Source organism: Pseudochaenichthys georgianus, chromosome 19 (genome assembly GCF_902827115.2).
Source record: "Pseudochaenichthys georgianus chromosome 19, fPseGeo1.2, whole genome shotgun sequence".
Taxonomy (NCBI): domain Eukaryota; kingdom Metazoa; phylum Chordata; class Actinopteri; order Perciformes; family Channichthyidae; genus Pseudochaenichthys; species Pseudochaenichthys georgianus.
Window position 1 is genome coordinate 733,826 of NC_047521.1, and position 24,972 is coordinate 758,797.

A 24,972-nucleotide genomic window follows, 5' to 3' on the forward strand; every position below is an offset into this window, starting at 1 on the left:
TTTGGTGCCCTTCCTCACTCATGTTCTTGGTGAGGTCATGAGAACAAAGTTCCATCTCACTGATAAGACAAGATGGTATAAAGAAGTCATATTTGTAATATTATAAATTCACATGCATCAGGGGTTGTACACTTTAATGGAAATTGTATTAGCATTCTCCTCATGTTTCCAGCGTACCTCCAGTCATACTCGGGTCCACATTTATACGTTTCCTTGGCTCTTTCAAGGGAAACCGAGTATATGCTAACCGAACGTCGAGCATGTCAAGTTAAGAGCTAATAATAATAATAGATTTATTTTGTTAGCGCTTTTACAGGTGCTCAAAGACGCTTTACAGATATAGTGAAAAGAAAAGAAAGGAACACCAAATAAATATATAGTTAAAGATATATATATATATATATATGTATTCCATTCCTTTACATTTAATATTTAAAATACAAATTAGCAAAATAAACACAATTTCACATTTCTTTTAAAACAGAAGTAAGATTTTTGCTAAAGGTTCTATAAAATTCAACCGGGAAGCATCTGGCCCAGGAGATTTGCCCGCTTGCATTGTTTTTATAGCCTCTTCAATTTCAGATGCAGTAATTTGTTCATCAAGCTGCTTCCTAGCATCATCGCCTAAAGTGGGAAAAGAAATGCCTTCAAAAAATGTATCCAGCAGTTTTTCGTTCCTACAGGATTCAGATTCGTAAAGTCTACTATAGAAGTTCTTAAATGTTTTGTTGATTTCACCAGAATCAAGGGTCAGGTGGCCAGATTCATTTCTGATTTGAGCTATTAGTCGTGCGCTCTCTGAGTGCCGCAATTGGTGAGCAAGAATTTTGGATGCTCTTTCGCCCTGCTCATAAACCAATCCCTTTGATTTTAAAATCATATGTTCAGTCTGTCTAGCAGAAAGAAGATTACATTCTGTCTGTAAACATAATCTCTGTTTATATAAATCAGGAGATGGAAAAGCAGGGTTCGGCTTGTGCGCAGTTCTCAGCGCAGTTCTCCGCGCAATTGCAATGAATCGACATCTGACCAATCACGGCTTTGATACGGCCACTAGTGCAGGTGAAGAGATGTTGGTGAAAAGACAGTTTCAGTCCGGCGCAAAAAACAAACATGAAGAAACTAGAGCATCACTCGAAGGTGGGTTATTGTATGAGTCAAATGTACAACTTGCAAATGTTGTATTGTCAAATGTCCATATTAAAACATCAGCTGCAATTCACGACATGAAGAAGGCAGTCTCTGCAGAGCATAGGCTACAGGCTAAAGGAGATGCCGTTATTTCCAGCATTCTTTACCATTCCTTCAAGTATGTGATGCCTTTGATCTGCTGATGTACAGGAGGAAGAGGATACACTGTCTGTCTAGTTGGCTTACATAACGGTTAAAGTTTACAGCCTAAAAAACATGGAGCATTTTTTCCCCTTTTATTCATTTTTATGTCAATTTGCACATTTCATGGTGACGCTCAGCCTCTCCCCTTAACTCCTAACAGTCATCATGGTGACGCTCAGCCTCTCCCCTTAACTCCTAACAGTCATCATGGTGACGCTCAGCCTCTCCCCTTAACTCCTAACAGTCGTCATGGTGATGCTCAGCCTCTCCCCTTAACTCCTAACAGTCATCGTCATGGTGACGCTCAGCCTCTCCCCTTAACTCCTAACAGTCATCATGGTGACGCTCAGCCTCTCCCCTTAACTCCTAACAGTCATCGTCATGGTGACGCTCAGCCTCTCCCCTTAACTCCTAACAGTCATCATCATGGTGACGCTCAGCCTCTCCCCTTAACTCCTAACAGTCATCATGGTGATGCTCAGCCTCTCCCCTTAACTCCTAACAGTCATCGTCATGGTGATGCTCAGCCTCTCCCCTTAACTCCTAACAGTCATCATCATGACAACCACAACACAGAGAAATACTGATAGAAATGTGTGTAGTTGTTGATGCATTGCTGACAGAGGGAACTACATTAGAATACAGATTTAAGAAATATCAGTTTTTGAGCAAGGCAAGGCAAGGCAAGTTTATTTATATAGCACCTTTCAGCACCTGGCAATTCAAGGTGCTTTACAAAAATGAAAGACATTCAGACAAAGGCATTTAAAATCAGTCATTAAAAAGAAAAGCTAATAAAATAAACATTAAAAGATAAAAGTTACAGTGCAGTCTAAGATATGAATAGTTCAATTATTTCGGTTCTTGATTTTTTATTTATTCACAGAACCTCCCTTTGGAAATCCGAACATTTCCGTCCCAATTGTTAACTGATTGTTTTCACCATGTTATGCTCGCATGACATCCACAATCTGACCCTCAGGAGGGTGTACTAGCCCCCTACTCTGCTTTGCGTTCCATAACAAAGTCTTTAAGTGTTACCTGAACACCCCGTGTTACCAAAACACTATTTTTCACCCGTCGGTGCTGTGATACTTGTTCCTCAGTACAACTCACCTAAAAACTGATCGTAAACCCTGGCTACGACGGATATCCCAAATATCCTACTTTCGAGCAGTCCCTCTCATAAATGTCATGGAGAAATTAATTACGTTTAAATTTAAAACATTTAAAGAAAAAATACATGGATAAAAGTTACAATGCAGTCTAAGATATGAATAGTTCAATTAAAAGCAGCGACAAAGAGAAAAGTCTTCAGCCTGGATTTAAAAGTAGTCAGAGTTGCAGCGGACCTGCAGGTTTCTGGGAGTTTGTTCCAGATGTTTGGAGCATAATAACTGAACGCTGCTTCTCCATGTTTAGTTCTGACTCTGGGGACAGAAAGCTGACCAGTCCCTGAAGACCTGAGAGATCTGGATGGTTCATCATTTAGCAGGAGGTCAGAAATGTATTTTGGGCCTAAACCATTCAGTGCTTTATAAACCAGCAGCAGTATTTTGAAATCTATTCTTTGACACACAGGAAGCCAGTGTAAAGACTTCAGAGCAGGAGTGATGTGATCCACTTTCTTAGAGTTAGTGAGGACTCGAGCAGCGGCGTTCTGAATCAGCTGCAGCTTCCTAATAGATTTTTTAGTGAGACCTGTGAAGACACCATTACAGTAGTCGAGTCTACTGAAGATAAAAGCATGGACAAGTTTTTCCAAATCCTGCTGTGACATTAGTCTTTTAATCCTAGATATATTCTTTCAACAAAGTTGTTTCTGTCCTTTAAGTAGGATTCAAACCAATTTAGAACTGTTTCCGAAAGTCCCACCCAGTTTTCCAGTCGGTCTAGTAATATGTTGTGGTCAACAGTGTCAAACGCAGCACTGAGATCTAATAATACTAACACTGAAGTTCTGCAACTGTCTGTGTTTAAGTGGATGTCATTAAAGACCTTTACAAGAGCAGTCTCAGTGCTGTAGTTTGGACGAAAGCCTGACTGGAACACATCGAAACAGTTATTTAAATGCAAGAAATTACTCAACTGTTGAAAAACAACTTTTTCAATGATTTTACCTAGAAATGGCAGGTTTGATATGGGCCTGTAATTGTTCATTACTGAAGCATCTAGATTATTCATTTTTAAGAGCGGTTTAATGACTGCAGTTTTCAGGGCCTGTGGAAAAATACCTGAATGAAGAGACTTGTTTACTATATGAAGTAGATCTGAGGCCATGCAGGGCAAAACATCTTTGAAAAATCCTGTTGGAATAATATCAAGGCAGCAGGAGGAGGACTTCAGAAGTTGAATAATGTCCTCTAGGTTTTTATCATTAATCTAATGGAATTGTGGCATGATGTCTGAATTGATGTTAAGTGGACACAGAGACAACACATTTGCTGTTCCTGATGCAGAGGCACTGACTGCTTGTCTGATTTTCTTATTGTTGTCAGTGAAAAAGGAGGCAAAATCATTGCACGCCCTGGTGGATAAAAATTCAGAGGCTACTGACACTGGGGGGTTAGTTAGTCTGTCGACGGTAGCAAACAAGGCACGTGCGTTGTTTTTGTTTTTGGTAATGATGTCAGAGAAGAACGATTGTCGTGCGTTTTTCAATTCCAAATTATAAAGGCCAAGTCTCTCTGTATAGATTTCAAAGTGAACCTGGAGATTTGTTTTTCGCCACCTGCGTTCAGCTTTTCGACATTCTCTTTTTTCTGTTTTCACGGTCATGGCCTTTCTCCATGGAGATATTTTCTTCCCAGTCACTTCCTTTACCTTAGTTGGAGCAATGGCATCTATAACATTTTTAATTTTTGAATTAAAATGATCTACTAGCTCATTTACAGAGATGTTAGCAGGGGCAAGTGTGGAAGAAAAATTCTGAGTAAATATTTCCCTAGTATTTTCAGTTAAACATCGCTTTGTGGTTACCTCTTTTTGAACATTTTTGTGAACAGAAATAGAGCTCTCAAAGAAAACACAGGAATGGTCAGAGAGTGCAACATCAGTCACCACAACCTCAGAGATATTCAGACCCTTTGCGATAATTAAGTCCAGAGTGTGCCCCTTATTGTGCGTGGGCTCCGTCACATGCTGAGTCAGTCCATAGCTATCAAGAACACAAAACAGTTCTTTAGCCCCTCTGTCCTGGAGGTTGTCAACATGGATGTTAAAATCACCAACAATGACTAGACGGTCAAAGTCAATACACACTATAGACAGCAGTTCAGTAAAGTCATCAGAAAAGCTTGCACAGTATTTGGGTGGTCTATAGATATTTAGGAACAGAGCTCGAGAGGAGCATTTCAGCTGAAGGGCCACATATTCAAAATAATCAAAGTTTCCATACGATGTCTTCCTGCATTGAAGGGAATCACTGAACAGAATAGCAACTCCACCTCCTTTCTTATGCATTCTTTCCTGACTCATACAACTAAAGTTGGGAGGGGTTGATTCGATAAGAACAGCTGCACTGTTATTTTGTTCAATCCAAGTTTCTGTTAAAAACATAAAATCGAGATTGTGCTCAGTGATCAAATAATTGATTAAAAATGTTTTTCCTGCCAAAGACCTGACATTTAATAAAGCTAGTTTAAGTTTGTTAAACACACTATCAGTCATATTTTTTGTAACAAGCTGTGGCTGACATGGAATCAATGCTAAATTAGATAAACTCACACAAACGTTTGAGCGCTTCCTGTTTCTAAAATGATTCACCGCTCTTGAGCCTGGACCCATCACATATCAGAAAGAGTTTGTTGCGTTTTCTACACACATATCCTTATCAGGAGACGGGGGAGATGGTGCGGGGGTAAAGGATATGCTGCCAGGGGGGGGAGGTGCTTGACATAGGCGCGGTGATGAAGACGGGGGAGATGGTGCGCGTCTCTGCTTTGGTGATTTTGGTGGGCGTTGTTGAGGAGCGGGGGTAAAGGACATGCTGCCAGCCCTGCGTATCGCCTTAGTTTGGTCTTTGAAATCCAGGAAGGAATCGGTGCCAACCCTCTGTATCTCCTTCATGCGTTCAACGATCTCCAGGATGGTGGGCGAGGGTGAAAGGGTGAACGGAGTATCCTCAAAGGCGTTGACAGGGGGGGGGGGGTGACGGGCGGTGGAGACTCCTCCATGTGTCTCATAGGTCTCCCATAATCAGAACATTCCTCAGGTGGGTGCAGTGATAAATCTTCAGGGTTTTCTGCGCGATGTGTTGTGTCTTTCTCCTGTTTTGATTCCTCTTGCCGCTTGTCCTTGGCAGAGGGAACAGATTGATGACGCAGGCAGTTGAATATGTTAGAGATAAACAATTTCACTCCTGACTTGTTCAGGCAAACTCCATTTGCCTTGAAAAGATCTCTGCGATCCCAGAAAAAGTTAAAGTTGTCAATAAAATGGACAGAATGGTCAGTACAGGCAGTTGAAAGCCAGGTGTTCAGTGCAAACAGTCTGCTGAATCTCTCCACTCCTCTTCTGACTAGCGGTAGAGGGCCACTGATGAACACCTCTGCATTTAGAGAACTGGCAGTTTCCAACAGACATTTAAAGGCTTCTTTCAGCACTGCTGACTCTTGTTTCACAACATCATTTGTTCCAATGTGCAGTCCCACATTCTTCACAGTTGGATGTTCAGCCCCAATATGCAGGATCTTCTCAGCCAAGTCAGAGACCACATCCTTGGGAAAACAGAGTACTTTGGTGTTGTTCTTATTACACATACCTTTTACATCTCTTACAGCAGAGTCACCCACAATCAGAGTTTCAGGCCCAGTCGTTAGCTTTCCCTCTAGCCTTTTACTTTTGGAGTAGCTATTGGTCCTTACCCTGCTGTGTGAAGAGGACAGGTTATCCAGGTCATCAGAAAGGGATCTCCGGTTCTCGGTCAGCGGAGCGTATCTGTTCTGGATTGGCACACTTGGTGGTTTAGGAGGATTGTTTGTAATTCTCTCTTTAGCAGCTGTCCACGGCTGTTTCCAAGTATGAATAGGGGTTGAAGAGGCGCTCTTCCTGGGTGATAACTAGGGATGCACGATATTGGTTTTTTGAAACCGATACCGATACCGATAACTTCCTGCTTCTCAAGACCGATACCGATAATAAAAAAAATTATTACGCCACTAATTATTTTAACGCGATTAACGCATGTGTATTTGTTTTACCTTGGCCGCCCCGTAGTTTCAGAGCGCATCGAGTTTAAAATACCATCTACAAGCTGATGCTGACAGCCCCGCTCCTGGCGCCCGCTTGCAGCAGACCACACTTCCACGCTCACCGGCAGGCACCGACTGGCCATCTGGAGGACCGGGAGGGTGTGTGTATGTGTGGCCCGATCGAGCGAGAGAGAGACCTTACGTGCATTGTTGTTGTTAGCATCTGGTGCTAGCTAGCTGCGCTAACGGATATAAGGAGCTGTTTAAATGAAAACAGAGGAGCGACATTTCGCCACAACTGCGCCGAGCACTTGACTTTATGCAGGAAGCCAGACAGTGGGACATTGTACGAAAAGTCAGCACACTCAGCAACATGATTGCAGCGTCCAGGCAGCTCCGGTTCGAGCATATGCCTTGAGTTGCACATAGCTCCAACGCACGCAGACACACACACACACACACTTTGTATTGTATTTATTGTCTTCGTACGCTTTTAACACACCATCGTAGCGATGGCGATGTTTCAGGTGACTGATCAGGTTCGAAGTATTAGGGAGCGCTGGATTTGTGAAGAACTCCCCTCTTCCTAAACCACTAATACCACAGTACTGGCAAAACGGGAGGAGCCAAGTGAAAAACAAGCGCCCCTCATCCCAATCCACCCACACCGCAGTATTTTTTTCTTTTTTTTACCCAAAAAATATATTGTATATTATCGGGGCTATTAATACTTGTATCGGGTTTATCGGGATGACGTCATAATTCCTAATATCGGGCCGATAATTATCGGGCCGATAATTATCGTGCATCCCTAGTGATAACAATGCAGGCCAGCCGGTCGCATCACAGATTTCAGAGCGCTGGGCTCTGCCTGTTATCCGTCCTCCCAAATCCCATGGAAATGATTTACTCTTCGGCCTTGCACCCAGAGAGTTCCAGGGAGGACTACCACTTGTAGATTTATTACCCAGTACACAGCCCTCCTGTTCCTTGTAATCCTTGTAGCTGCTAACTAGCTGTGAGTTAGCATACCCTTCTCCATTATTTTGCAACACTGGTAAAGTGGTGTCATTCCCAAGACATAGTCCATTCACTTCCATGTTAACTTCCAACCGTTGCATTTTCATTTCCAACACAGCTATCTTCTGTATAAGTTTGTGGAAGTCATCTGTAAAGAACGGAGGCATTTTGCTACCAACTAGCTTAAGCTAAATAGCATGCAGTAGCCTATCAGGCTTTAGCTGTTGCTAGGCCACGCTACTGTAGGACTGAGGTCGTAGTAAAAATGTTTAAATATGACTGAAACCCTCCGTCTATTTACGAAGATGAACTGTCCCAGTGATAAGTTAATGTCCAGGAGCCGCTGCTCGAAGTTTTCAGAGAATAAGAGTAGGAAAATCAGCATAAAAAGTAAGCAGAGGCAGGAGCAAGCAGAAAAGCGTCTGCACTGTAAGAAAGATAAGGCACGATCATGTCATAAGCATGTTTTGTCTTGACTATATTACAACTATATTATAATAAAATAATATAGTATTTATATTATTGAATTGATTTTGATTATGATTATTATTATTAGTAGAAGTAGTTTATTTGCATTAATTATATTTTAATCTTTTTGAGGCTAGTATTTGGCAGGAAATGCAGACATATTCACCTGTAAACGCATACTGAACGACATGCATGCACATTTACCATTTACCTCACTGTGTAAAAAAGTAATTGTGTTGATAATAATAATAATAAACAGGAATTATATTTGCAAAGTACTTCGAAAAAGATGTTCACTCCTGTCGGTTGAGGGGGGCCTCATCTCACAATGTCGCTTGGGGCCAGGGACGGCCATGGAGACACACACACACTTTTTGTCTAACACGCTAACACAGTTCTGTGTACTGTTATGCTGTTAAGTTCAGTCATCGTTCTTATGTTGAACATGAATACATTTCATGTACGGATTTCTTCTTTCATAGCAATTTTCCTTCATACTTTCTTGCCGTGAAATATTTCTTAAATTCTATTCAAAGTGGTCTTAAAAAGGTCTTTAACACTAGAACCGCCAACGGGTAAATTTTACCCGCAGCTGTTTTCTTATTGTATGTAACTTTTTTTCAATAAAATATTAACGTCTCCCAGTCCGTGACTTTTCCTGAAAGTGTGTTATGTAACACCCTGTGTTGTTAAAAATTGTCAATATGAAGTCAGATTGAAAAAATCGCCAAAAAAATTGATATTTATACCTATTTCCGCCAGCGGGTAATATTTACCTCATAGAAATGCAGCGCTCCTCGTGCTATTGATTTCGTGATCAAAATGATCAAAATACTACGGAGGGAAGATATTTTCGTTTGGAGGGGAAGCTCGCAAGTGTGTGTGTGTGTTTGTGTATGTTTGTGTGTATTGTGTTTGTTTCCCAGAGAAAACCCTCACGAGAAACACCGGCTGTTGTTATGCCTGCTGTGATGTTAAATTACTCCGTTCTCCGCTTGTAATTATGCCGTTACAAGCTTCAAAGTTATATTTATCATCTGAATTTGCCGAAACAAGTTTAATATTCTGAAAGCCAAGACTTTGTTTAATTTAAATCAGATGAAAACAAAGTGTAACGGACCCTGCCGTGTTATCTATGATTACTATACTCTTACGTTCATAATTTCAGCCGGAGGGAGGGGGGGCGGCGCTGCTGGAAGAGCAGATTGCGAGTGAGAGGTGCTTGTCTTCGTCCCTTTACAAGCTTCAAACATGTATTTATCGTGTGATTTTGGAAATAAAAGTTTCATATTCTGAAAGCCAAGACTTTGTTTGTTTAAAATCAAACAAAACACCCGAACCCTGAGAAAATAGTTTTTTACGTAAATCCACGTTTATTCTGAAATGAGCCGTTGCGACTTCCGACTGATTTCGATAGAGCGGGTCACATATAATATGAAAAACTGAGAGTCCACAGATTATATTGGTATACATGTCATCCCTGTGCGATCAAAACTTACCGTTCTGTATGGTACATTGTACCTTGGAAATCAATAGCGGGTAAACTTTACCCGTTGGCGGATATAGGTATACAGCGACCTCTGGCGGTTCTAGTGTTAAAAGTCTTACATTTTAGTTGAGTTGCTGCAGGAACCCTGATTAGGACAGATATACAGGTTATTAAGCCCTGAGCCTGTTTTTCAGGTTTCAGGCTCGAAAATGCCACTAACACAACAAAGACTATATCTTCACTTCTAAAAGGGGTAAATTAATAATCTTTGCTCTCAAAGCAAGGTTACATCTGTGAGTTAGATGTAGAAGTGTCAGAATCAATATAGATGTTTTTATTTTAAAGTAAATTCAGATGGAACATAGTAAAAACATTCTAATGTCCGCCTAAAAAAAAACCATTACTTATAGTTAAAACCACCCTTGAATGATGGGTTAGTAGACTAAAAGCTTTAGGAATCCAAACTATAACATATAATAAGTACCCTGTATCAAGATTGATGCAAAACAAGTGAAATTTGACCTTTTTTAGAGAGGTTTAGAAAAATAAAGTCCAGGCGGACTCACCTCTGGGTAATTTGGGAACCATCAGTTCCATTTGAACTTTTTCACTGTAAAAATCATTTTATTACTTTGAATTATCACTATAGGTATTCATTCCATCCAAATACAACTGTTGTGAAAAAAATAATAAAATAAAACAAAATAAAACATACTTATCCTCTTACGGCCCGTCTACACTACAGGCATCAACAAATCTTGAAGCTGAGCGTGTCTGAGGCTTGGCGATTTCTCGCGCCCAAGGCGACCAACAACCAATCAGGAATCTCCCGCCCGCCCCCGGCATACAAAGCAATAGCAATGTTAAAACGAAATAAACTGGATATAAAATCCCCAAACAGGCGAAAACCTACCAGTTTCATCCACTGTCTCTGCCACCTCCCTCCATGCCTCGCTCCTCCGGTTTGTATCCCGGTAGATGAACAGAGACTGATCATACAGCACCGGGTGATTCACTACCGCTCCATTTTTTTTAATATGAGGAAATGACCTGCGTACTCTCTCCTAGCATACACGCGGTTTGATTGGCTAGCGCTTGTACTGTCAGATTTGCATACGCATGATTTGATTGGCTGATGCCAAGCATCGAGCCTCAAAAGTTGAACATTGCTCAACTTTTGATGCTCGCGATACTTGCAAAGCCACGCTCTGCTCCGCTCCCCATAAAGCAGTTCGGCGAAGATTCAAAATCAACTACGTCACCCCATTCAAGTGAATGGGCGAAGCATTGAAAGCATTTTTCAATGCCTGTAGTGTAGACGGGCCGTTAGGCCCCACGGACTCGAAATCGCGTCATTTGCAGGAAACAACGTCTAAGGAACCTTAATATTTAATAAACTATGAATATTTTATATCCATATAACGGGAAAAAACTCATTTAACTGATCTTTTTCATTTATTTTTTCAAAAAAAACACACAATGCTAACAGTGAGCCTCTGAATTAGCCCAGAGCGAAAAATGCTAACCTATTATTGCACCGAAAATCACTCCTAGCTCCCTTATTACTTATCCTAGCTGCACATCCAACACATTGTTTATGATCGTAAAGACACAGAATCTAACGGTGCCCACCTCAACACTGAAAGATACAAACTCGCGAGGTTATCAACAAAAACGTACATCAAAACAAGTGGCGCTAGGTACTAACATGCGCTAGGCTAACAATGACTTACCTTCCTCTTTGTCTGGTCTAAACTGGTCTTCAATGGCATTAAAACGATAAAAACGATGATGTAGTTAATCCATAGGTTAATATCCAATGGGGCTGTGTCCCCTTTGAAATGTTCTGATAATCTATAAGCAATAAAACTGCAATTCCGTTATCTGCTGTCCGCTCTGTGCTCCGTACGCTCTGGGTCCTGCAATTCCTGCTTCCTTCCGTAGTAAACAATAAGTAAAGTCTGCTACGTAATGTACTTACACTGGCTGGCATTTTTTATACTTTACGCAGGACCATATCTCTGTAACCCATTGGTCGATTTGGGTGATTTACACCTTTTTCTTAACCATTACATCCAATAGAATCGATGGGCAGTTCCCAAATCCACGTAAACATTACCATTGCGGACGTAATAGAGAAGCAAACGAAGCATATCTGAAAGTACAAGCCTGGACGGCAAAACTTTATACCCAGTATATTGCCATAAATATGATGATGGATTATCAGTAAACATTTCTACGTGACACAAAGACATTGGATTAACCTCGAGCGCCGTTTTTATTCCGTTCAACACAACTTTTGATCAAATCAAAAAAGGTAAGATGTAATTATTGTAATATTTTTGAAACCGGATGTTGTTTACTTTCTCTTTTCTGGCTGATAGCTCCAGGAATTCAGGGTCGTACAGTGATGACATTACATGTGTGGAATCTGTGGAGTCTCAGCTTTAATCGGATATCTTGTTTGTGCAGTTACGATAAGTAATAAGGGCATTTCTACCGTGAGTGCTGTGCAAAAGTCCGTTAGCATTAGTTAGCATTTTTTCGCTCCATGCTAATTCAAAGGCTTGGTATTACTCTTGTGTTTATTTTAGCTAAAAATGGTTCACATTGTCAGTTAGCTGAGTTTCTTACCGTTAAAAGGGTATGGAACATTAATAGTTTCATAAATGTTAAGAAGCCCTGAGACATAGTCTCGTAAAAAAAAACGGTGGGAGGGGTCCACTCGGGGGACCCTCGGGCTTAAGAGGTTAAAGGCACAAGCTATGGGGACACTTGATTCTCAAACTGCTGCTAGATTAGTTAAATAATATTAAAAAAAAAAAAAAGGTAACGGCACTCTTTATTTTTGGCAAAACTGGAGTTGAAATGACGGCTCGGCTCACTAACACTTTGTCAGTGACGGCCCGTCCACACGCCGGCATGCGTTGAAGCTTCAACGCTTCTGCCCATTCACTTTGAATGGGGTGACGTCACGCTTCGCAGAACTGCATTGTGGGAGCGTCGCTACGCATTGCTCGCGTTGCTCGCTGCAAAAGTTGAGAAAAGTTAAACTTTTGAAGCTTCGACGGAAGCGTCAGGCAATCAAATCATATGCCAGTACCTACAAGCTCTAGCCAATCAAACCGCGTGCCCTTGTGTCCGGGGTGGGAGATTCATGTGATTGGTTGTTGGTCGAGTTTCAGACACGCATGCAAGCATCAACGTACGCCGCCGCGTGGACGCAGCGTAAGGATATTATTTGAAACTGTTGCATGATGTTAGCTCAGTGGCAAAGTGTTACACAGCTTCATATTAGAGGTCTTTAAGGAGGACTAGATTAACCCAGAAGGGGGCCCAGAGGCAAAAATTAGCTAAGGGCCTACACTGACGCCCCTGTCTTTGCTGTTTAGTATATTGTAACTATAAACGTGTTATAATAAATAGCATATAACAGGCTCCACACACAACACACGGCCTCAAGATAAAGTATCGTATCTGAATTAAAGCTTCTTTTAAATGTGGATAAAACCAAGGTAATGCTCTTTTCAAAAGCAAAAAAGACACCAGAACCTGTTTTAGATATTGTAACTACGCAAGGAACAAAACTTGAAGTTGTTGCCTGTTACAAATACCTTGGTATCTGGCTTGATGATTGTCTCTCTTTTAAACTTCATGTCAATAACCTGCTAAAAAAATCGAGGGTTAGGCTAGGGTTCTTTTTCAGAAACAAGTCCTGTTTCTCACTTGAGGCCAGGAAAAGGCTCTGTGACCTTTTGACCTGTGCTGGACTATGGGGATCTGGTGTATATGAATGCACCTGCCCATTGCCTGATCAAGTTAGATGCTGCGTTTCACAGCGCACTGAGATTTGTGACAAACTGTAAAGCATTAACCCATCACTGTACCCTGTATGCAAGGGCTGGTTTGCCTTCGCTAACTGTACGGAGGCTCAGTCACTGGTACATTTTTATATACAAAGCCATGTTAGGGAAACTTCCATCCTATATCTGCTCCCTGATCTCACAGAGAATTGTAAGTGGCTACTGCCTGAGATCGAATGCAGTGGTTTTATTAAATGTGCCAACTGCTAGGACTGTCTTAGGGAAGACAGCTTTTAGATGCGCAGCTCCTCTGTCTTGGAATAGTCTGCAAATTAAATGGAAACTGAACAATCTGGTGCCACTAAATGTTTTTAAAGCTCGGTTGGATGCTACTCAATCGGAAGCTATTGGTACCTGTTTATGTGGATAATTATGTAAAGGATGCTGTATGATGTCCTTTTGTTGTTCTATTTATGTTTTTATGTTTCATGTGGAACTACTTGAACAGGTCTCCCTTGGAAAAGAGATCAATGATCTCAATGGGATTTTATCTATATAAATAAAGGTTTGAAATGAAATGAAATGAAATCGAAAGAAGTGTTCATCAATCAAAACCCTTCTATGGTGTCTCCTGTAGACTTACATGTTTTTATTACAGTTTGACATTTTGATTGGAAAGCGTGCATTACAGATGTTTTGACTCATGGCAGGAAGGGTGGGTCTATTGAAAGACTTTGGAGTTGCATCATGAGAAGTATAGAATGAAATGTTTTGGTGCTCAGTGTGCATCTAGACCGGGTGACGACACTACCTATTGACGCAGCAACAACTGTAAGTTATATTCTTGTTTAATTAGACTTCTCTGTTTCATTTATTCTACTCTGTATAATTGTTCTGTAGTTATTGTAGCTAAAACGGCGCTTTTGAGAGATTTTAAATCTCAGATCTGCTCACGTGAACCTGTTACACAGGTCTCAGTGGGTCACTCAACCCTGCATTACAATATAGGCAGGGACACTCTGCTGATTGCGTGAAGTACAACAGCGTGACTTAGCCATCTTTCAGCTAAAAAGCGCTCAAATACCGCATTTAAAATCTGAAGAACTCAGTGTGCATCTAGACCGGGTGACGACACTACCTATTGATGCAGCAACCACTGTAAGTTATATTCTTGTTTAATTAGACTTCTCTGTTTCATTTATTCTCCATCCATCCATCCATCTTCTCCCGCTTATCCGTGGTCGGGTCGCGGGGGTAGCAGTTCCAGCAGAGAGCCCCAAACTTTCTTTTCCCTGGCGACATCAACCAGCTCTGACTGGGGGATCCCAAGGCGCTCCCAGGCCAGCGAAGAGATATAATCCCTCCACCTGGTCCTAGGTCTACCCCTTGGTCTCTTCCCAGCTGGACGTGCCTGGAACACCTCCCTAGGGAGGCGCCCAGGTGGCATCCTAACTAGGTGCCCGAACCACCTCAACTGGCTTCTTTCGACGCGAAGGAGGAGCGGCTCAACTCCGAGTCCCTCCCTGATGACCGAACTTCTCACCTTATCTCTAAGGGAGACACCAGCCACCCGGCGGAGGAAACCCATCTCGGCCGCTTGTATCCGCGATCTCGTTCTTTCGGTCATGACCCATCCTTCATGACCATAGGTGAGGGTAGGAACGAAAATGGCCCGGTAGACAGAGAGCTTTGCCTTCTGGCTCAGCTCCCTTTTCATCACAACGGTGCGGTAAAGCGACTGCAGTACCGCTCCCGCTGCTCCGATTCTCCGGCCCATCTCACGCTCTATTGTTCCCTCACTCAAGACCCCGAGATACTTGAACTCCTTCACTTGGGGTAAGGACTCAATTCATTTATTCTACTCTGTATAATTGTTCTGTAGTTATTGTAGCTAAAACAGCGCGTTTGAGAGATTTTAAATCTCAGATTAAAGTTAACCACTTTGAAAAAAAGGTTGATGATATTCGCTCTTCTTTTTCTGACTCACCTCTACTCACCGCTGGGTCACCAGACCCTCCTTCCACCCGCACACTGACCTCCTTTTCCCCTCTCTCTCCAAGTGAGGTTCTTACCCTCATTACCTCTGCCCGCCCTACCACCTGTCCTCTGGACCCTATCCCCTCAAACCTCCTTCAGACTATCGCTCCTGATATTCTACCGTTTCTCACCCATTTCATCAACACTTCTCTAACTTCTGGTCACTTTCCAAACAGTCTCAAGGAGGCAAGAGTAAACCCTTTCCTAAAGAAACCCACTCCCAACCCGTCTGATGTTATAAACTACAGGCCTGTCTCTCTCCTCCCGTTCCTGTCTAAAACACTTGAACGCGCTGTCTTTAAACAACTCTCCTGTTATCTCCATCAGAACAACCTTCTGGATCCGCACCAGTCTGGTTTCAAGGCAGGTCACTCCACAGAAACTGCTCTCATTGCTGTCACTGAGGAACTGCACACTGCTAAAGCAGCCTCCCTCTCCTCTGTCATCATCCTGTTGGACCTGTCTGCTGCATTCGACACGGTGAACCATCAGATCCTCCTTCGCACTCTCCAAGAACTTGGAGTTTCAGGCTCTGTACTTTCCCTCCTCACCTCATACCTCAAAGACCGCACCTACAGGGTAACTTGGAGAGGGTCCGAGACCGACCCTTGTCAATTAACTACAGGGGTCCCTCAGGGCTCTGTTCTTGGTCCCCTCCTCTTCTCCCTGTACACAGACACCCAATTAATTCTGTCCTTTCTCCGCTCAGAGACCCAGGTCGTCGCACGCATCTCTGCTTGTCTAGCTGACATCTCTCAGTGGATGTCTGATCATCACCTCAAGCTCAACTTTGACAAGACTGAACTGCTTTTCCTTCCGGAAAAAGATTGTCCCACTCTTGACCTGACAATCAACATCGGCACCTCTGTTGTTTCCCCGACTCAGACTGCAAGGAATCTGGGTGTGACCCTAGATAACAACCTGTCCTTCACTGCAAACATCGCTGCTACAACCCGCTGCTGCAGATACACGCTTTACAACATCAGGAAGATACGTCCCCAGCTGACCCAGAAAGCCACGCAGGTTCTGGTCCAGGCTCTCGTCACCTCACGCCTAGACTACTGCAACTCCCTCCTGGCTGGTCTACCTACATGTGCCATCCGACCTCTGCAGCTCATCCAGAATGCAGCGGCTCGTCTGGTCTTCAACCTTCCTAAATGTTGCCACACCACGCCGCTCCTCCGCTCCCTCCACTGGCTTCCAGTAACTACTAGAATCCACGTCAAGACACTGGTACTTGCGTACCATGCTGCGAATGGATCTGGCCCTTCCTACATCCAGGACATGGTTAAACCGTACACCCTAGCGCGTGCACTACGCTCTGCATCAACCAAACTCTGCACCTCGCTGCGAGGGGGACCCAAGTTCCCATCAGCAAAAACACGTGGGTTTGCTATCCTGGCTCCAAAATCGTGGAATAAGCTCCCCATTGACATCAGGACAGCAGAAAGCTTACACACCTTCCGGACTGAAAACTCATCTCTTTCGACTCCACTTCGAGCGATAGAATGACTAACAAAGAACTGCTAACAGAGCACTTATATACTAATAAAGGACTGGCTTATCTACAACCAGTTGAGTAGCACTTGAAATGCTTGGCTCTATGAAACCTGATGTACTTATATGATTCTGTTTTCTTCAAGGTTGTGTCTTCCTGGTCGAATGTACTTATTGTAAGTCGCTTTGGATAAAAGCGTCAGCTAAATGCAATGTAATGTAATGTAATGCTCAACCAAGCCTATGAACTGGAAGTCAGGATATTTCAGCGTTTACTGCTGTCACTTTAATGATTTGACAATCACTGTATGGATTGTAAAACAAGTTCATATAGACGTTCATGGTACTTTTACCATTAATTGTTATAACTTAAGTGATCCTCAGATTTTTCCACTAGCGCCATCACAGATCCAATTATTTTAGTAGTGTGGACTGTGGACCAAATACATCCAAAACTAATACTGACATATCTGTCAGCCTCTGCTGTAGCAATGCTAGTTTGCTAACATGCTTAACTAAGATGGTCAATTAGGTAAACATTGTACCTGCTGTTCACATTGTCACTATGAGCATGTTAGGAGGGCAGAACAAAAGAAGCCTAAATACTAAATCTTAGCTCGTGACACAGCTCGAGGTCGGTCATCTGAAGGAAGTGGAGCGTAGATCTCTGCTGCTGCATGTGCATGCCTGTATTTTTTCATTTTATGGGATCTGCAAAGGATTTAATCAGTCATGCTCTGTCTAATAGATGGGTTGTTCAGTGGAGCGTGATGAGAGAGCATGCTGTCCCAGAGAGAGAGAGATGAGAGGGGGAAGACATGACAGTGTCTCTAAAATACAAGGCCTCGGAACACAAAGGAAAAGCGAGTTGACGTTGTCTTAAAGCCAAGTTAGCTCTTTATTCCTTCCTCCACAGTAATGTTCAGCTTGAATTATGCACATGCAGGGCTGTGCTTCAGTGGGAGAGGAAGAAGGCCTAACTGTTGTTTGAAGGCACGTTTTGCCTTTTAACACAGAGGGAAAGCTAGAGCTGTCCAGGAGAAGCACATCACTTACTGTACATGAATCACTTTCTCTAAACCTCCCACACACTGCTGCCTCCACAGACAAGTCATCGGATAAATGATAGCAAGGCAGCGCACTGATTCACGTTTCAGCCGATGTGTTTACTGAGACTCTCATGGATTTGTTTATTGACTTAATGGTTCTTTTGACATAAAGTGTACATAGAGAGAGACATTTGTAAATTAATATCAGCCTCATGTTATGTCCCCCCAATATACATTGACAACCAAAGATTTCACCACATTTGTAGCACAGTTGAAAACTTTTGCTTGGGACAGTGGCTTTGTGTTCATGTCACTCTGTCGCATAATAGTAACCAAGCACAGTTACAATACAAGTTTTCAATTGAAAATATTGGTTAAATTCTGTTTTATTATTTTGTCACAGCAGCAGTGTTGTCAAGCATTACAAAAGTTAAACATATTTAAAAGATACAGTAAGATACAAATATAATAAATACAACACAATTAACATTAGCAAGTATAAATAATAAAAATAAAAATGCACAATAGAAAGGACATACATACATATATCACTTACGGTACGTCCACACAGCAGCTTCAGGAGAATCTTCCACCGCTTCTCTGCCCATTGACTTTGAATGGGGATGACGTCACTTTGCCTTGCTTTTCGCCGAACTGCACTGTGGGGAAGCGAAGCGAAGATTTCCAGGATGTCCAGGATATCCAGGATTCTAAAGTTGAGCAATGTTCAACTTTTGAAACTGAGCTGGAAGCATCAGCCAATCAAACACGTTTATGCAAATCTGACAGTAGAAGCGCTAGCCAGTCAAACCGCGTGTAAGCAGGGAGAACCAGACCGCAGTTCATTTCCTCATATTCCAAACGAGAAATTACGGTAGAAAATCACCCGGTTCTTTACGACCAGAACTATTAACGGGATACAAACCGGAGGAACCAGGCATGGAGAGAGGTGGCAGAGACAGTGGGTGAATATATATATATATATATATATTGCTCGCATAAAATCCCCGGGGTTTTTTGCTTTGTATGTCGGGGGAGGGAGATTCATGTGATTGGTTGTTGGTCGCATTGCTCGCAAAAAATCCCCAAGCTGTCAGACACGCCCAGCTCCAAGATTTTCAAGATTTTTGAAAACCTGCTGTGTGGACGTACCGTTAGATAAATAATACACAATGTACAAATATTGAAGAAATTGAATACTTTATAATATACAATCTAATCAAGCTACAGAAATATATAGAAATATACTAAAGACACATATTGGCATAGGATTATACATAAATTAAAATGTTGCAAAGTAGGCTTTTTGCAAATTGTTGTGGGTTATAGAAAACCAGGAACATAGTGTATCTTTATTCGGAGTCTCTGCAGTTGATCACACATCATGTGTGTCCCATACAAACTGTTGATGGAAGAAAGGTGTCAAAGGTGTACACTGTACTGCAAATAGACAGTTGGATGATTTTCATTGGTGGATGGGAAGGTCACGGACATACAGAAGAGTCTCCATCGTAAACAGTTTATAAGCTGCACTCGCTGGGATTAAAGAGATGTTTCACACACACAGTAGTGTTTCCGTTATATGTTTATATTAGTTAATGGATGACAGTTGAGTTCTATGACAGGTCAGACTGAGCTACTGTACATCATCATGCCTGCTTGGTTTGGAGAAGCCCAGTTTCAGTGTTTGGCCCTTCAGGGCATTTGTTCACCACTCACAGTAGGAAGGGGGTGGACATTGTTGCAGTAACCCTGAAGAACATATTGCTGTTTGCAAGTGATAGTGGGCTAGAGTGGTAAAGAAAACTGAGCACCCAACTTTAAAGAGGACGTTTGATGCTTTTTGGGGCTTTAGGTTTTAGTGCATGTAAATATGATTTGCAAAGGCTTCAATCCCTATTTTCCCTCTAGAGGGAGTCTCCTTTGTTTACTTCCCTAACATAGTGACATCACTAGGTAACACTCTATTGGCTTGCGCTCCAACACAGTACGTGATAGGCTAAGGGGTGGGATGTCTCTGAGCGGTCAGAGCAGACTGGGCTCTGGTTTCAGACTTGAGCAATGAGAGAAATAAAGAGCTTTTTGAACAGCATGAAGACATGTCACAGTAGAGGCACTAAATACTGATATGAACCTGAACATGAGCAGGAGAGGACTCTTTAAAGTTTGGTCACAATAATATGTCATTGTTATTTTATAGCGTGGTAGGTTGAATACAGCGCCAGATAGGCAGCTTAACATACTGTGTATCCAGTGTTATAGGAAATCCTTTCAATCCATGTTAAAGCCAATCATTCCCAGAACACATTTTTCAAGAGTTAATGTGTGTTTTCTTGGTGTTCTGTTTGACATATCATTGGACTTAAAGAAACTATTGGAGAAATTACATTGTCTCGGGATTGGGAGTCTAACAATAAATAATCTGTTTGTGATAAATATTGAAAGTAGTCCTTTGTTGCAGTACTATATTATGAGAGGACTGGCTTTTATAATGTCTCAACTTAATTCATTATGCGGTTTGGTTTTCCTACAAAAGCTGATCCAATAAAAACAAATACAGCTTCCCGAACAAGGTCTGATATTTGCCTTTTGTTAATTTAATTTCATGTTTCAGGAGACACTGTAATCCCTCTCACCATGGTTTACATGTTTAATGATGTGACATGTTGCTAGATCCTGGTACGTCAGGACACTTTATTAATGCACTCATACTGAACGAGCATGAATGATTGTGCAACGCTTTGGAAACATGCAGCTCAGCCCGACCTCCAGCAGCAAGTCTGCAGGCTCCAGAGTCATTCTGACGAGCACCACTGAGCTGGCTGTTAGCAAGGAGGGTAGCATTTGCATAAAGGAATCATGCTTATTTCACAAGCATTCTTTGCTTCACTTTGCATATAACAGCATGTTGGCATCAGCATTATCAGCTATACTGCTATGTATTCATGTGTGTGTGCTAAACTCCAGCTATAATCGGGACCTTGTTAGCCTAGCTTAGCACAAAGGGTGAAACAGTCTGGTAAAAATACACCTAACACCTCTGATGAACACATGGCTTCATGTACAGCAGAAATGCTAAAACAGTTAGGTGCTCTAACACTCTCTTGGTAAACAACAGCTTGTTAAAGTAACCACATGCATCTTCTTGTGTTGCTTTCATATCATGTATAATGGATGGTAAAGATACAAAGATTTATGTTTGTAAATAGTTTTTCTATATCAATCATCTTTAGTGTTCATTCGAGACAGATTTTATGTGATCATGCTTGTTTGATTTCAGGCCTTTACATTTTTGTATGGGCGGTATCCCGTAATCGTCACCAACATTGATTTTGCAATACCATTGTCACAGTGATGGACGCACACACATTTTGTTTTGAGCACACAAACAAGGGCGATGCACTTGTTATTATACCCGCTGAAAACATTTTCACCCACAAATGTTAATACTGTCTATGTGAATGTGCACTCCACTGTCCACCTTTACGGCCCCTACACACGGCGGCGTGTGTTGTCGCTTGCCGGCGGGGGGGGGGGCTGAAACTCGACCAACAACCAATCACATGAATCTCCCGCCCTAGACACACAAGCACGCGGTTTGATTGGCTAGAGCATGTACTGGCATATGATTCGATTGGCTGACGCCTCCATCGAGCACCGCGAGAGAAGCTACGCTTTGCTCCCACAATGCAGTTCGGCAAATCGTGACGTTACCCCATTCAAAGTGAATGGGCAGAAGCGTTGAAGCTGCAACGCACTCCGCCGTGTGTAGGGGCCGTTACCTGGGTGATAAACGTATTAAACAGTGAAAATGCAAAAAAGCATTTTGCTAAGCAAAACAGTCGGTCACAACTCAAAACAACAGCATGGCTGTTAACTTTAATCGAAACACATGACATTCACTATATAACATTCCTCTAATAACACATGCAGGCCTATACCATTTTTTTAAATTGTTTTCTGAGGCTAAAATACACGTTCATTTAACTTTTTTTTCTTTCCTAATATGCTCCCTTTCATTGCCAATAGAGTGATATGAGGAAGAATTGTGTAACCCTTTTCATTGAGTAATAGTGGAATCAAATAGCAAAATTACAAAACATATACTGTGAGTTTTAGGTCTAACCAGACACAGAATACACAAACCAAACATTGTGTATTCTGTACACATGTAAACACCTATACATGTAAACACCTTAAAATGTGTACAGAATAACCACACCAGACACAGCATGTGGATCGGTGAGCTTCAGAGGAGTTTGTAGGTGTATTTATTTTTTATTTGAACAGAAAATGCAAGCCCCTTCCCTCCTGCTTCTAGTCTTAATGCTAAGCTAGGCTAACTAATTCCGATATTAGTTTGACACTTAAAATATGCGCTTGAAATCAAACTATAAATCCATCCATTGGAAAAAGTAGTGTATTTGTTTTCCAAAATTGTTAAACTATTTCCTTGCACCGAATAACGTAGGCAGACAAAGGCATGACCGTCCTCCTGACCAAGTCGTGCCTGGCTTAACTCAACACCATCTGGGCTGTTTGGTAATAACTTTTGGCCACAGTCATTGTTGTTTTTATTAAGCGAGGGCGTGTATCTCTCTGTATATCCTATTCATCTGTTGTGTCCGTTGACCTGTGTCCCGCTGCAGGATTTGAAGAGGGTGCTGTCCTTCCCCCCGTACCCCGGGGACTACCTGCACCCGGTGGTGTACGCCTGCACTGCAGTCATGCTGCTCTGCCTGCTGGTCTCCATCATGACCTATATCGTCCACCACAGGTGAGAAGAACATTTATTAAAAGCTCGGTTTTTTCAATTTTCACACAATTTGCAAACAACCAAGCACAAGGCCATGACTGCATTTAAGGAGGGAATTGTCTGTTGTGCACTCTGAACTCTGTACCTTTAGACATGCTCAGTCACATAGTTTGAGACATACTTCGGTCTCATCATGTCCATACTGACCCTGCAGTGATCCCCTCTTATCATGACTTCAATGTTAGATAAAAGGGACCAAAGTAAGTCTTTTTAAAATTAAAATATTTTAACACAATGACACCATCCTGAAACTGACTGCCAAAGCAATACTGTATGTTCAAGAACATATTTGTGATATATTTATTTTCAGTCTAACGGAGCGTCCACACTACAGCTTCAAAAAAAGCTTGGAGCTGGGCGTGTCTGAAGCTTGGGGATTTTATTCAAGCAATGCGACCAACAACCAATCACATGAATCTCCCGCCCCCGACATACAAAGCAAAAATTATTATGGGAGCAATATATGTATATATATATAAACTCCCCAAACAGGCGAAAACCTACCAGTTTCACCCACTGCCTCTGCCACCTCCCTCCATGCCTGGTTCCTCCGGTTTGTATCCCGGTAGGTGAAGAGGGTCTGGTCATACAAAACCGGGTGATTTGCTACGGCGATAGTTAGTTTCTCCTCCAACTTTTTTTGAAATATAGAAATGAACGGCGGGATATCTCTCACAGATGGCTACGGCTTTAGCTGTCAGATTTTCCGAAACGGGATTTGATTGGCTGGCGCTGGCTACTTCAGCTAATTCAGTTCGGCGAAAAAGCAAGGCAACGTGACGTCACCCCATTCAAAGTGAATGGGCAGATTGAAGCTGTCGACGCTGTGGTGTGGACGGGCCGTTATAGTTATGTTGTTTAAAAAGCCATAAAACACATGGTTCTAATACTCAAACTGGACTTTTAAATCAAGTATGTTTCTTTATATAGCTTAAAGGGGACCTATCATGCAAAATGCACTTTTGTACGTCTTTTATACATGAATATGTGTCCCCGGTGTGTCAGGGAACTCACCAAGTGTCAGAAAACACAACCCTCTCTCTTTTCCTCCATACCCAAATCTCCTAAAAACGGGGCTGCAACGGATCTGATACAGACTGATACAGATTTGAAATATCTCTGACGTCAGGAACGAGGAGCTCTGCCTATATGGGCAACTCTCCACCTATCAGGATAGGTCATTGCTGTTCAAAAGCACTGGAGACGCTGTAGTACATATGCCAGGCCTATAGGTGGCGCTGTAGTCTGCCACAAAAGCAGCGAAGAAGACTTCTCACAGATTCAGCCCTTGCAAAAACAGGGCTAAAAAAGAGCAAATAGAGCGAAATGAGGCATGGCTAAAATGCATGATCTGTTTGGTATTTTGAAAAAAAAAACTTCACAGACATGTTTTATATAGGTGTGGCCCTACAATATATTATTCAAATATAGCATGATAGGTCCACTTTAATATACAAAATTCCAGGTTTGCCTTAAGGTGCTCTACAATCTGAACAGCATTCAACAACCTCAGTTCTGAGACCCACAGAAAAACTCCAAATATTCCTAAATTATGAAAAATGCTGTTTAAGGAATAGACCAACATATATGAATAATATATATATAATAGGGGTATATTGAGCAATTTAAACGTTGCCCAACAGATCTGAGTCACATGACCTCCTCTTCAACATACTGCAGAAATACAGGCTGACTCATCATTCATAGGAGAAAATAAACACATTACATTACATTACACAAAGGTCCCAGGGTGGCCGGCCGGTGGTTCAAAACAAAGACTCCTGAGTAAAAACACAGGACCCTGAGAAGAAAGTAAGGAGATGTAGCAGGATATCAGACATGAAGCATGACGGGCCGTGTTTGGATTATATACAACATTAGGAAGATACGTCCCCTCCTGATCCAGAAAGCCACGCAGGTTCTGGTCCAGGCTCACGTCATCTCACGCCTAGACTACTGCAACTCCCTCCTGGCTGGTCTACCTGCATGTGACATCCGACCTCTGCAGCTCATCCAGAATGCAGCGGCTCGTCTGGTCTTCAACCTTCCTACATGTTCCCACACCACGCCGCTCCTCCGCTCCCTTCACTTCCGATAACTGCTAGAATCCACTTCAAGACAATGGTAGTTGTGTACCCAGTGTGAGAAAAAGTTTTTAGAGAGTACTTGTCCATGGACAAGTGAGTTTGGCAATGTACTTGTCCGAATACATTTTTCACTTGTCCAGAATTGACAAAAGTTGGGGCCACTGGAATCTTCTTTT

At 42.2% G+C, this 24,972-nt stretch overlaps 1 protein-coding gene across 1 annotated transcript in view; it reads left to right on the plus strand.

Moving 5' to 3' along the window:
• adgra1a (adhesion G protein-coupled receptor A1a) overlaps window positions 1-24,972 on the plus strand; it is a 67,533-nt gene that overhangs the window by 8,261 nt on the left and 34,300 nt on the right. Inside the window, exon 3 of the mRNA XM_034106850.2 lies at window positions 22,543-22,670. Within this exon, the coding sequence (XP_033962741.1) occupies window positions 22,543-22,670 (128 nt within the window). The remainder of the gene's footprint in view (window positions 1-22,542; window positions 22,671-24,972) is intronic.